General features: G+C 32.6%; 1 protein-coding gene across 2 annotated transcripts; it reads left to right on the forward strand.

Moving 5' to 3' along the window:
- Positions 1-4,684: 4,684 nt before the first annotated feature.
- Positions 4,685-13,425, forward strand: LOC140781133 (uncharacterized). Of its 2 annotated transcripts, none has more exons than XM_073126947.1 (8): positions 4,685-5,058; positions 7,951-8,091; positions 8,237-8,329; positions 8,415-8,541; positions 10,357-10,463; positions 11,611-11,691; positions 12,716-12,801; positions 12,902-13,425. In XM_073126947.1, the coding sequence occupies exons 1-8, from the start codon at positions 4,768-4,770 to the stop codon at positions 13,116-13,118; spliced, it is 1,143 nt and encodes a 380-aa protein (XP_072983048.1). In that variant the 5' UTR covers positions 4,685-4,767; the 3' UTR covers positions 13,119-13,425. The 2 variants fall into 2 exon arrangements, with proteins under 2 accessions (XP_072983048.1, XP_072983050.1); XM_073126949.1 differs by having other exon boundaries at positions 7,963-8,091.
- Positions 13,426-14,700: the final 1,275 nt, after the last annotated feature.

Consider the following 14,700-nt stretch of genomic DNA (forward strand, 5'->3'; position numbering starts at 1 on the left):
ATGATGCCAATGGAATAGTGCTCAAATAGTTAAAATTGCTCATGTATATGAGTATTCTCATATTCAAATCCTAATGACATCGACTTAGCTAGGACACAATGATCCATACCAAGAAATATAGTTAAAATTGCTCTTACCCAACCTAAAACTTTTATCACACTAAGAAACCCATTTCTTCTACAACCTAGAACACAATTATCATGAGTCAATAAAATGCCAAACAAATGGAACCAAATTCTAGGACTTGAAGTATGAATTTTATCTAAATAAATCAATTTTAAGGAACTAAAAATACAGCTCTCAAGAGTCTTGAATTGGATGTAACTTCCTAATATATAATTTTATAGGAAAAAAGAGATGAAGGAGAAGAGAAGGTTGAGAGTGAGCATCTCACTTCAATTTTTTACTACCCTAATTTTTTCTCTCTTCTAGCTTTGAGATTTTGCCAAAAGAAAATAAAAAGTATTACCATGTCTTCATAAAAAAAAACATAGGGAGATTTTGCCTTATTACCCAATTTAAGTTTTCTTTGTAGCTTCACAGAAACTTTTGAAAAAGTACCAAAAATACCCTTGCACCGATTTTGAGGATATCTCCCAACATTAAATTTAGAGAGATATCTTCAATTGTTAATTACGGTAAGATTTTATTTAAATATAAATTTTCATCATACAACCAACAACACATTAAATATTGTTTTATATTTTTTTCACTTTATAAGACTAACAAGAGATAAGAGAAGAGATGAGATTTCTTTCTTCTATTGCAGCAAAACAAAGTTTTTTTTTTTCCTAGAAACGAAGAGTTTTGCAGCAAACTTTTTTCTAACTCTCTAATGGAAATAGCTCAGAAAAGTCTACCTCTATATCTTGTGCCATATATCAAATTGTTATCTCCACTGATGAGAGTTAGATCGAGGCAAAAACAAAAGAAAAGAATACCATCCCAAGACAAGAATGTAGAGATAAAATAGAAAATATACTCAAAAGATAAAAAAAAAGTGGAGCATAATTGTTATGGATTGCGCGTCCGTTTCTAATCAAGCTCGGATGCAGGGAATCAGTCCGCGTAATCGGAGGAGAATAATCTCAAAGTATTCTCCTGTAGTCAGAAAATTACAAAACTAGCGGTGATCATTCCGTATCTTCCTGATATATGCTTTCATATTCACTCCCTTCATAGATTCTGACTACACCTATGGCGAAAATACACAATATTACGGAGATGGTGGAGACGACGAGTGATGGTGATGATGTTGATAAAGGTGGTGATAATGGTGATGGATTTGGTGGCACGTGGTGTTGAAGGGATAAGGATGAGGGGAGAGAAGTTGGTCGAGATCCCAATGAGGATGGAGGACTCGACAGTCGAGGGGGATTAGAGGTAGCCAACGTCGAGATGCCACATGAGTAGGGCTTGAACGAGAAAGGAGAAGAGTTAAAGTAAAGGAGGAAAGGAAGAAAATTCAATATTCATTTATAATCCATAATTAGGTTCCACTCACATATTAAGAGGCTAACCTAACAAACCAAACTAACAAATGGTAAACATAGAAATAATACATTCTCGCCGATCGCGTTCGAACGGGGTTAAGTGTGTTCGAATGCACAGTTCGTGTCCTCTATATGTGCGAACGTATACAGACATTTGAACGAGGGCGTTCGAACACAACAACTAGAATTCTTATTTTCTAAAGAAAAGTAATAAACCAAAATAAGAAAATATGGTCCCTAGGTTGTATCCATGCACGAGATAACTTAGTGTGGTCCAAATCACATCAATAATGTAAGATATTGCCAAGACAATCCTAATGATGCAAATAACCAAGTGTATACATCAGCTCCGGTACTTGTCACGACATTCCAATTTTCTTAGAGTTTTATTTATTAATCTGTTTGTATATATGGATTCCCATTTTATATTAATAGATTTATATTTTGTATTTATACGATCTATTACTAGTCATTATTTATAGAATTAAGTTCAATAAAATTTATCTAGAATACCTAGTAAATCCTATGCATCCATAGTTAGTAACTATGGAATCTACGACTATTAAGGTAGATTATTAATATTTGTATACAACATCAAATAATCTATACATTCTAAAATGTTTGTATACAACAACATGTATTATGATACACAATCAAATATAATTCCATACTTACTATTCTGGATTCTATAACTAATAACTATAGATTCTATAGTTATTAACTATGAACTCCATTATTAATAAATATAGATTCTATAGTTATTAAGTATGGATCCCATAGTTATAATTATGGATTCCGTACTAATTAATTTTCATAGTTCATATTTTTAGATTTTGTATATATTAATTTTGGATTCCATAGTTAATTATTGTACACAAATATTTTAGAAATTATCTATAGATTATTTGTTGGTACACAAACATTTTAGAAATTAACTAATTATTGTTGCACATAAACATTTTAGATATATATTTATATAGATTAGTTGTTATTATAAACAAATTGTGAGAATACAACTTCATTATTCAATATACTCTTAATTGTTCCAAATAAAATTTTATTATTTTATAAAATTAGTTTTCACTATAACAAATCAATATATGGGCTTGATTCCTTTAGTACTCTTCCATCGTAGAAGAGCTGTCAAGTGAGATATTACTTGTCTAAGCACGATAGTTATTGTTAAGGTAATTGTGACTTTATTTGGACTCTCTATCTTTTTTGACCTCTTATGATACTTCTTTTTTCTTTCATAATTTTTGTTATAATTTCTGCATGAAGGTTAGCCATATCATTTTGTACAAATGTCATTGATGCGTCATTTTGTAGATGATTCTCGTACTATATAAAGAAAATCCTGCAATCCACTCTATAAAAATGATCTCATTAGTAACAAGCTATATTGATAAAAAAAACTAATATTTCACTTATTTATTCTTACGAGTCATATTGTTTTGGGATAGAAAAAAGTGACTTGAAATCACACAGTCGGGAGTTCTTGAGAACCTTCAACATTTTCATCTTCTTGTGACTAATATTCTATCTTCTGCATTTGAATTCTTAGATCAACTTTTCTTATGAGGAGACCATAAGAAATAGAATATCTACATAATAAACAAATTAATTAGAGCATTATCCACAAATTCAGAATAAAAAAACTAAATTAAGTAATACCGGACTAAAAACTTATTAATAATAGACTTTATAGTTAGTATCTTCGGATTCCAAAATTACTATGAATTTCAAAGATGCTAACTATGAATTTCAAAAATATTATTTATGGATTTCATAGTATTTAACTACGAAATAGCAAGTAAAAAATATAAAATAATTACAACCTTAGAAGATATAAAATTAACTTAAGTACAAAAAATAATTTTTTATATAAATTATCAAATGTAATAGAGTAATATAATACAATCCAAAGAAACATAAAATATTACTCTGACCATTTAGGTTTCCATGTAAAAGCACAATTAATAACTTCTCTAATTTATGAAGATCATTTATATGCAAAATCTGACAAGTGAATTGACATATACCCAAAATCCTAAATAATCTTCAATTCCATCTAATGTGAATCTCTTCTAACCAGCCTATTTTTTCTCTTCCAATTTCAGTATGAGCGAACCCAAATTTATAAATAAGAAACTTAACATTATAAAAGTGGAAACAAGAATAAGGATGAGATCTACGTAAGCTTTGCACTCTTCGATTCCTCAATAAAGGAAAGAAAAGCCCCGGCTACACGCATTGGTTCTATGAGCCATACACAAATGTGGGTTTGAGAAAAAGAGAGCTGTCCCTAGCAAAGAAGAATAAGGTATGAATGATTTGCTGTTGTGGAGAAGAAGGGTTTCGAAAATAATATTCATAAGATATTTTAATTTTCTTGGTAGAGAAGAGATAATTAGATTTTTCATATTTTACAAATAATATCTCCATGCAAGAAGATATCATCAAAGTTGGTGCAAGGGCAACTTTAGTATTTAAAAAAAGTTTGGAAGAAGCTGCAAAGAAAACTTTAAATGGTTTATTGGGCAAAAATATAAATATATTTGGTTTATGGTGAAAACATAGGCATTAGATATTTTAATTGACAAGTAATTTTAACTTTTTATTAAATAGTTCCTTTTTGTTAAGGTTAACCTAACCCAAAGTATGTTTTGCTAATATTTCGTAAAAGTAGTGCAAACTATAAATATTAAAAATATATATTATGAATTGTAGATAATGAAAATATATGATGTTAAATATAAAAGAGATAATTTCACTTAGACCCTTTAACCTATTATAATTTTTTATGTACACTTCCTGAAATTCTTTTTTACCACATAGACTCTTTATTTAAAAAAAAAGTGTATTTGAGCAATAAAATAGATATATACCACATACACACTCTTTCTTTTTTACCGCATACACATTATTTAGATGTTCATATAATTACTTTTTTTCTTAATTTATAAGAATATATATATATATAGATATTTTTCTTAGTTTAGGGTATATATGTGAGTAATAAAAAAGTTCAGGAAGTGCATATGTAAAACAGTGATAATTTAGGATGGGTTTAAGTAAAATTATCTCAAATCATCTCAAAATAAGGATTAAAAGAAAAAACTCATGAAGGCCACTTTAAGCCATAGCAGTGGCTCGCAACAGTGTCTTCCTTTCTAAACAATGAGCTCGAACATATTCATTACTCCATATCACATTCTGTGTGACTGCCTCTCTCTCGGACCTGCAGGCAAACACCTAACCTGCATATCCGACGATGCTCACGACTCCCACCCGTGTCGTGGCCCCTCGATTCCGCGCACCCCCTTATAAACCTCTTGCGCACCGTCCCACGTTAACAGCTCGTTCGTCCTCCATGGCGGCCTCGGACCCCAAAGAAGGCGTTGTCGAGGTAGAGAGCGACGCAGTGAGCTTGAACGAATGGCAGGGCTGGGGCGCCTCCTCTCTCGTCCCGGCCATGGTGACCCAGGTGGTCCAAGAATTGAAGGCATTGGAGAGAGACATGGAGACCAGCATGAGCTTTGGTGGGCTTGGTGGTAAGCTCCAGGTTGGTAGTTGATAATCGATCTGAGCTATTATACTTGCGATGAATTCGAAAGTCGATTTTGGGCTTGATAGATTAGAATGTGGACAAGTTTTAAAGAGCTTATCCTGTGAGATTAGGGGGAATTCACATGCTCGTTAAGCTGTTTCCAGAATCCAGATGCTGTTTTTTGCAAATTTCTTCTCCTCCTTCAATGATGAGGTTGTTACTCGTTGACACCGTCATGTGAACTTACAATTTCACTAGCAGAATAATTGTCTATTCATGTACATTCCTTTTAGAATTGCACTTTTTGAAAGTTATCCGGTGTAATTTTGAGTTTACTCTAGTATCCTAGTATTTGCACTTTTTCCAGAAAGAACGTCAATTTTTAAGTACGACATTTTCCATATCATATATTGTTAGCTATACCTATCTAATATGGAGACAGAGTGACGCAAATCTAGTAAGAATGCAATGTTTCGGATAACAATTGACCAAAACAAGTAACTAAATTAAAGTATAGTAAGCAATAACTGACAATAAGTTAATTGATTAAAAGAATCACTACTAGATGGAAGGAGAGAAAACCACTCAGATAAGACAGTAACTTTCTCAATTCTCAAGTAGGCATGTTGATAGGGCCTAAAATATAGTGTAAGGAAAGACTTTAGAGTTTAGGTTTACCAATAAGTGGAATAGTAGTGCTTTTACTTGGAAACAAAGTCTTCCTTTTCGTGTCCGGACACCCAAAAATTCTCTTTCACTACTAAAATCTTCTGGACAGCAGCAGTAACTAATGAAAAGTAGAGATTAAAGGAGAGAAGTTTAGATAGGAAGTAGAAGAGATTAGAGAAGAATTTTAAAATGGAGTAGGAGAAAGGGAGAAAAAAGAGAGAGAGGAAAAGACCCGCAGGGGAGAAAATGAGAGATTTCAAATAAATCTTATTCCAATCGTTTCTTGTTTCTCATGCAATAACTCTTAGTTAACAACTTTGATTCTAGCTGATTCTAATAGGAACTTATTTCTTAATAGAACTCTAATTGATTATCTTACCTCCGCATATAAGTTTACCATAACTATCAATTGAGATTCTAATAGGAATTCATTTCCTAATGGAATTCTAATTGATTAGGTCTTACCTAAATTTACTAACCTAATTTAGGTAATAACTCAATGCGAACATCGCTGCATATAGGTTTACCATATCTATCAATTGACTAATTCAATTGATAGATATGGTAGTCAATTGATAGATATGGTAAACCTATATGAAAATTAAAAAGCAACTCAATAAATTAAATGTGAAAATAAGTTTAGCCTAATTAGATCAACTAGACCAAAATTAGACTCAAGCAACTTTATTTTGGTCAAATTGAAGATGATGCCCACATCACAGAGTGTTTATTATTTAAGTGCTCGTGCTTTAAAGTATGGTGCTATTTTTTTTTCAGATACTGAATCTCTCTTGTAAGTTGGTTGCTTCTAACTACTAAAATAGTATATAATCCATGATCTAATTCAATAATTCAGTTTAATCAATTATTAGCTTGTATGATAACATGGTGTCTTGAGTTGGAGTCCAACCAGGATCTTCTATTTAGTTTTGAAATTTCAAGAATTGACTGTCCGAATGTAGCATCTTTAATTTTGAAATATTATATTTGATAATTTACTTGATCAATGTTTTAGGATAGTTGTCAAGCTACTTAACATAAGTACACAACAAATAGAGGTTTCCATGGATTATGTTGTTTGTCAATGAACTTGTTTTAATTGGTGAAATCTAAGATAAAAGTGAATCATAAGGTAGAAATATTGAGAACATACTAAAAAACTAGAGGTTTTATAACATGTAATTCTAAGATCAGTTATATTGGATGCAATTTTAGAAAGTTAAGGGCTTAAGGCATCAAATCAAAGGGAAAAGTATTTTTAACTGACAGGAGCTACCTAAGAGGGAGTTTTTCCATTACTTTGAATCCACAATTCATTAAGTGGGGACTGGGGAGATTATGAGGATATAACAAATACTATTGTAGCATGATTTCATGGAATTGAGAATTGTGTGATTGGCATATATCCTTAAGATGGAGGAAATAAATTTGTAGGACGAGACCAGGAATGCTTTCTACAATGAAATTTTCCACAAGTAGAAGAACTATATGTAAAATTAAAAGTTGTCAATTATATGAAGATATTGAGAAGGATGAGTAGCATTACAAGGAAAGGTAGACTGAGCAATGGTTATAAGTGATACATGTTAGAGGTAGCATCGGTGGAGGATAAGTTAGTGAGACTCAATTAAGATAGATGGAAATGTGCACCGCATGATGTGGTAACAGGAGTGATTTCACTCTAGTGAAACATTCCGGAGAGTCAGGCAAAAGCAAATTTGTTCCGGAAGGAACATGCAGGGAAAAGCCCTTGTTGACACTTGACACAGCCCCTTGTGCTAAATAGACATTGATGGAGGAAAAAGATCTATATAGAGACTTCAAATAGTTGGGAGCATAGGCTTAGTTGCAGTTGTTATACATGTTGATCCTTTATGAGAGGCTCCGGGCCCACATTTGTGGGTAAATATTAGGTTATATAAAGGATATAAAGTCCAAGATCTCTAACACCCTAATCTTTTGTAGCAGTAGGTTAGTAAGGTTCCCAAGAAAGTTGGATCATTCAAATTTGAAACTCTTTGTTCTATAATATTTTAACTTGTTGGATTGATAGGCTATATAACACAAATACATTCATATCACATTAGTGACCTTTTCCTTTTATAATTGAAAGTGGAAAATTATAATGGACTTGATCACTTCTACAATATTTATTCTTAGGCTTACAAAATTGAGGTATTAACATTATGTGATTTGGTGTTAATTTTTTTCTCATTTATTCTAATTTGAACTTTTTAGGGAAATTTCAAGGCTCAGGAGGATAAGAAACATAGAGCAGTTTATGAAACTTTAACCGATTCTGAGAAGAAGCTGCAATTTTTTGCTGCTCGGCAGATAGCTTGTCGATTGCTTGGGAGTAGGGGATACCTTTGCCAAAAGGTACAATTAGTGAATATTTTGTTTGAGTGTCACTTTTATAAAAGAAGATATGCTGCTTAATCTGATTTTGCAATCCTTTTTCTTCTTCTTTTCTAGATTATTCTTGTTACTCACATGTGGGAATTGTTCATCTAAATTTTTCTAGTGCTGGCTTCCCATGGAAGACTGTATGTGTTCTAGACTTGCTCCATGCACTTTGTGGAGTGGAATAAGATTTTGGCTCTACATGCATCCAAAGGTGTGTCAACATATATAGCCTTTAATATAACTTGTTATATTCGGATAGTTCAGTCATCAGTGCTTAAGTTTACTTAATTTTGCAGGACTTCTTGCGCCAAAATAATACTGGAAAGTTGTTGTGGCAAATATTCGGTACTCAAGCTGCATCCTTGTGCCTTTTTGGCATTCCTGAACTTGAGGAAATCATGTGGGATGCATTCACACATTCAGGTTATATCTGAATTTGTTTTGATTAAATCAGATTGTATATTGTTTTTGGAAGACACATAATATATTTCTTGGAATTGTGGTTTAATTTGATAACTGCTGAATTAGTTTGATATCTGAATCTCTTCCACTAAATTGTTAACTATACCATGGAGTTTAAACAAGTTATTAGTCATTACTATCATGGATAACCGTAGGCACATGCTGACTGTTTCTTCATGTATTAGTTAGCTCAAGCTTTTCAAATGCATCTCATTAAGGACATTAATTGCCTTTGTTAATTATACTTTCTGGATACATCCTAAACCTCCATACCAGAGTCATATATCAGTTTCTACTTTCTACTGGAACTTTAAACCTAACTTTTATGCCCATTTATTGAACTTTCATGTATTTGTAAAGGACTAGGTAATTATCATACATTTCTTTGCTATTGAAGGTTGTACTAGATCCTTTAACTCTTTGTCTTGGATATTAAATAAGATATATGCATCTGAGAGATCAGGAAAGGACAGATTGCACAAATTATTAAGTTTCATCCAACCAGTAAGTATTATCAAGTGTTGCTAGAACTCTAAATGAAAATTTTATTTTGGAATGGAGTTTAGATGTTGCCATTCTAGCTTTAGTAGGAATTAATACTTAATAAGACCAAATGTTTCAATTTCTTCTTGGTGTGGAAATGGGAATTAAGATGTTTTGCATCACTTAGTTTGATAGTAATCCTTGCTGTGTTGCACCCAAATGTTCCGTTGGATTGAGCGGCGGAAATAATCTCTCTACTAATGGAGGTAGGTTCTCATATCTTAGCCTCCTTAGACCCCTCATTAGTGGGACCCTTTTGACCTGTGATGTCGTTTTAGTTTTTAATACTAGAAAATCAAAGATTCTCTTTTCCAAATTAACACGACAAAGCCATTTGTCACACTGATGAAAGAAGAATGAAGGATCGACACATTCTAATACATAAAACATTGACATACTCTATATTGTTCAAACATTTAAGATGTGACATGCTTTTACAAAGCATTCATGTGAAGGTGAGTAGTTGTGTCAAATATAGCCAAAAACTCCTCTTGACAACCTGAAATGCAAATAAATATAGGTAGATTATATGTATCCTGTTTTGTCTTTCAAGTTTGTTATGGACAATTTGCTTTACAACCTAATCTGGATACCTACGTAGCATGAAGTCTTGTCCATGATAAGTTGTACAAAAGTTTATCCTGTCTACCAAGCTGCTTCATGGATTCTCATTTCTCTGGCCTGGAGATTATCCATCAGAAGATGGACTAGGGAGCTGCCAATGGTGATGTGCTCTCATCAAAACGAACTTGCTCTTTCAGTTGAGCTCCCTTAGACATTAACTGGGACCTATAACTATAACAACAGGTGATTTAAGTATAACTCTAACAGAGATCTATACTATAGCATCATTTATTCTCAACTTTGGTGGGCCTTGTAACATTCAGTCTTTGCTGGTCTTAGAGATAGACATGGTAATAAGAATTTAGGTCTCAAGATATGCAGCATCAAGTTTCTGTCCGATGCACTGTCTATCCTCTAATATACTTATTTAGTGCCTTCAATCGAGTCTTAAGTGGGAAAAGTATCTCTCTCATATCAAATAGTGCTTACCTATTCAGTGGCTAATCACAGTTCAAATATTAGGGAATATCACTTAATGCGTGATGATTTTAATTTTTCTTCTTCGTAATGTTGGTGTTATTTTATGCGATTAATTTGTGTTCATCATAATAATTCTGAACATCTGTCAGTTTATTCCTGACTTTCTTTTTCTTTCCTTCGTCTTCTCAGGAAAAGGCATGGTTTGGTTCCTATACCCAAGTAAGAATTCATCTCCCAAGTCAATTCAGGATGTTCTCTTTGATGAGCAACTTATGAGTTCTGAAGATCAAAAGAGGGTATTCATATTTTGGTTATTTGAGCCTGTAATTGATTTGTTAAAACTTACAATGTTCTGGTTTCCTTGAAGTTTGAACTACAATTTTGGTTGTTCTACGACCATGCAAGATTCAAATATCTGGAAGGTTTCTTTTGTAGAATATGATGATCTGTCATGCTTGCAGCTTGTGCAAATTACAGGCAGGCATCCATATTTTTAAGATGGGGCGAAATTTTTTAAAGAATGAGTTACATCCTATTGCAGGATAGTAAGTCAAATATCCTTTGCATAAGCTGGAATCTCAGTGAAGCTAATTATGCAAAATGGCATCTTATGTATTGGTGCAAGAGGAAAAGAAAAGAGAGAAAAAAAATATTTTTTTTTTCTTAGAGTTCAAATGTATATAAAAATCAACTGCAGAAAGTAGTTCCACAATTAAGGGAATGGGTTATAGCTTAAGTCGAAAGTTGGAGAAGAATAAAAGAAATATCCAAAGACAGTCCAATTATAAGAATTTTGACTTCAGAAGAAACAATGGAAAATATGTTACCTCAATTCTCTAATCAGCTTATTCCGTGATTTCAGCAGTAGCCTTAGCTGCCTAGAGAAACTTCATAGGTGGATGTCACTTAGTCTCCAATGTTGGAGTACTGTAAATGGCTCATCAAGTTACACTAGACAGATTAGAAGATGTTTTAGGGAAATCTTTTTCCATTATGTTGAGTCCTGCTGATTATATTTAATAGAAGAAGAAAAACATCATTTTCTATTTTTGTTGCCTTTCATCTTAAAAGCAAATTAATCTCCTTACAGCCTGTGTTTGCCCATCAATTTGTAGTCTATAATGCTATAATGTAATATCTCTGGGACTTTACATGAGCTAAAAGCATTAAGGTCCTTTCCCATTCCTTAGCTGTAAAGATATATATAGAGCATTAACATGTATGACTCTAACAAAACCAAATCGATAAAGAAATTATTGTTCTCTGTTCATACATGCGAACCTTTAAGCATCAACGCAAGTTGTTGTAAATATGTAACAATTCATCTTTAGCGAAAATTCTTCTTTGTCATTGTACTGAAGGAGTTTAGCTCATCTTGTATGCTTTTAAATGCAAATACTGGTGATTTCAAATGCTTTATTCTTATTTATGTGTATTGTGCAGGATCTTAGAGATAAACCTGTAAACTTTGTTTTGATTGATGGTACCTGGAGTAATTCTGCTGCAATGTATAGAAGGTTAAAGGTAAAATCTGAGCTTTGGTTCTGTTCATGTGATGATAACATTCTTTTTAAGCTATTTGGATGAGATAATCCATATTTTCTTTATTAGATAAAATAGTTCAAGTTCACATCTAATTTCTACAACCCTAATACTAAGGTATATTAACAGCATTTTTTTGTGATTTTAAAGTGTGCCCATTATGCATAATAAGTTGGCCTATATTTGAATTTTGGCATGGATTTAAGATTTAACCTCTTTAGTACTTTATTACTATTTGAATTTTGAATAATGTCTTCTTTAATTTTTCAATAATACTGGAATGAGAACTGTTATTGGAGGGCCAAAGGTTCTCAAGTTCTATCAATGAGATTATTACATATTCATGATGCTATGTACTGATATCCAATATGAGATAGTCATGCAGATAAATATTTCAGAATAAGATCAATATGAATGGATGTGGTCAGCTGGATGAGAGTCTGATAGGGTGCAAGTATTCCTGGAAAGTTAATTTGCTGTTTCATGAAATTCACTGCCATGCAAATCTACATTTCCGTGTGACTAACTTTTACTTTTTTATGTATCTGGAGATAAGTGACTAACTTGACAGAACAACTAAGCAAACAACTATATATATCTATTTGCAGTCTTATGGCCCTTAATCAATAATGTGCTTCTATTCTTAAGAAATTAATTGGTTTCTTATTCCAGAAATTCACATCAGAATCTTGAGATGGAATTTGTGTCTCTATGTGGTTAGTCTGTCAAATAATTTTCTTTAACAGTACGTCATTAGAGAAAATATGCAATTAGAAGTTCCAATTTGTGTGAGTGGAACTTTAAATCAAAATAGCAATTATAATTATCATATATGTTCACTCAATCTGAGCACATCCTTGTCCAGAGAGTAATGACAGGAACTGAAGTGATGTTCCATGGTACCTTTAGGCTGTTGGATATGTTATATGCCTTTCGTGGCTGTTTGATGAAAAATGATGTTCTTTGCTCAATTAAATTTCCTTGCAAACTAAGAGCTGGTTTGCAGGAGAGGTGGACATTATCATCGGGGGAGGAAGATCCACCTTGTATTTCACTATCAACTCTGGGTGCCTCTATAATGCATAAGCTACGGTGAGATCAACTCTTCTATTTTCACTTGTCCTCTTGTCCTACCTTTTTTATGTTATTCTGAGCAATTTATTAGAACTCTATTTACACTTCTTTATAACAGGCCTCAGCCAGCATGGGATCGCACTTGCACGGCTGCTGCTGCTGCTGGTCTTCTCTCAGAATTGCACCTCCGTCCTCAGCTCAGTCAACTTGGGTTGGACAAACATGCTGAAGCAGTTGAAACCTCACTGGATATCTTATTGGATGCTCTCACAACCCGACGAATCCGTAGGGGTAGATCAATCACTCGAAGAGAGAGGCATAACAACTGCATATGATAACACGTTTAATGGATGAAAGAGGAGGTACGTGATTTTTTTTTAGCGACATAAAGCTAGTGAGCAGGTTATATTGGTCAGTTTTTGAGTTAGATCTCTGGCTGGTTCGTGCATTCACAGACTGTATTTTCTTTGAAATCATTCCATTTTTTTATTGAAAGATTTCTTTGAAATCATTCTTAGGCTTGTGCCTACATAAAATTTGTAACTGGGATGTTCACCTAGATATGCTAAGGTTTTGTAATTACTTCTAAATGCAGAACTAATCTTTCTTCACATATTCAGGCCAAAATCTTGGCGAATAGAATTTGAGTATCTTCGAGTAAAATTGTAAACATGCAACTCTGGTAGTAGTGGACTATGAATATGATTAAGTAGCTTCGAGCACCACAACATCCTTTGGTCTTGATTTGGTTGTCATCGTCGTGCTTCTAGGAAACTATCATTTGTTGCTTTAGTATACAACTTCTAAATTATAATTTTCGGCTTTATTTCTTGAATAATTCTACTCCTAAATATTAGCATCTGACATTCAGGTCCCTTTTCTGAGTGCGTTTGAATCCATGTTATATCAAGATTAAGAAACACCGTAAATTTAAAACAAAAAAAAGGAAATTTATATTTAACACTTTGCCTTCTAATTAATTTATAGTTTACGCTATACATTTTAACTATTTGCAAGTAGAACCATATGTTATAACAATTATGTGCAGCAAACACTTGAGTCAGATATATACTAACACTGTTTGGGCTGATGGTATAGATGTAATATAAAGTTGATATTAAAGTATTGAAGAATAATAAATTTGTCTTGGGAATAAGTAATGTTTTATACTAAATGATAAAAATACTCTTAATTGGATATAAAGCAGTAGTAGTAATATATATTTATCTAAATTATTTTTTTATTACAACAGTATACTTAAAATACTTTATATACACGCATTAATAGAAAATAATTATAAATTGCGAGGTAATTTTACACTAGTGCGGGGTTATAATCCCGCATTACATGGTTATAAGTTTACACTATAGGAAAATAAACCCGCACTGCTATATATATTTATCTAAATTATTTTTTTATTACAACTGTATACTTAAAATACTTTATATACTCGCATTAATAGAAAATAATCATGCATTGTGAGGTAATTTTACACTAGTGCGGAGTTATAATCCCGCATTACATGGTTATAAGTTTACACTATAGGAAAATAAACCTGCACTGCAATAATATTTTTCAATATTACAGGAAAATAATCATACACTACGATGTAATTTTAGACCAATGTGGAGTTATAAGTCTGCGCTACAGGGAAATAACCTCGTACTGTGTTATTATTTCTGAATATTACGAGGAACTAACTATGCATAGCAGAGTTATTTTAAAAGAGTGCAAGCTTAATTTTTTTTTCATTTTTGCAAAATTTACTAGTTCAAGAAAAAAGAGATGGATTCTTAATTGTAAATGAGATGACCAATATTTAAGAGAAGAGATAGAGGAGAGCGAGTAAATCTCAATGATAGCTGTGGTGATGTGTAATTAAGTGTTGTCGAATCTATGAGCAAAATAGTAATTCTG

Source organism: Typha latifolia, chromosome 2, assembly GCF_019914945.1.
Source record: "Typha latifolia isolate L0001 chromosome 2, TyphaL0001v2, whole genome shotgun sequence".
NCBI classification, from domain to species: Eukaryota; Viridiplantae; Streptophyta; class Magnoliopsida; order Poales; family Typhaceae; genus Typha; species Typha latifolia.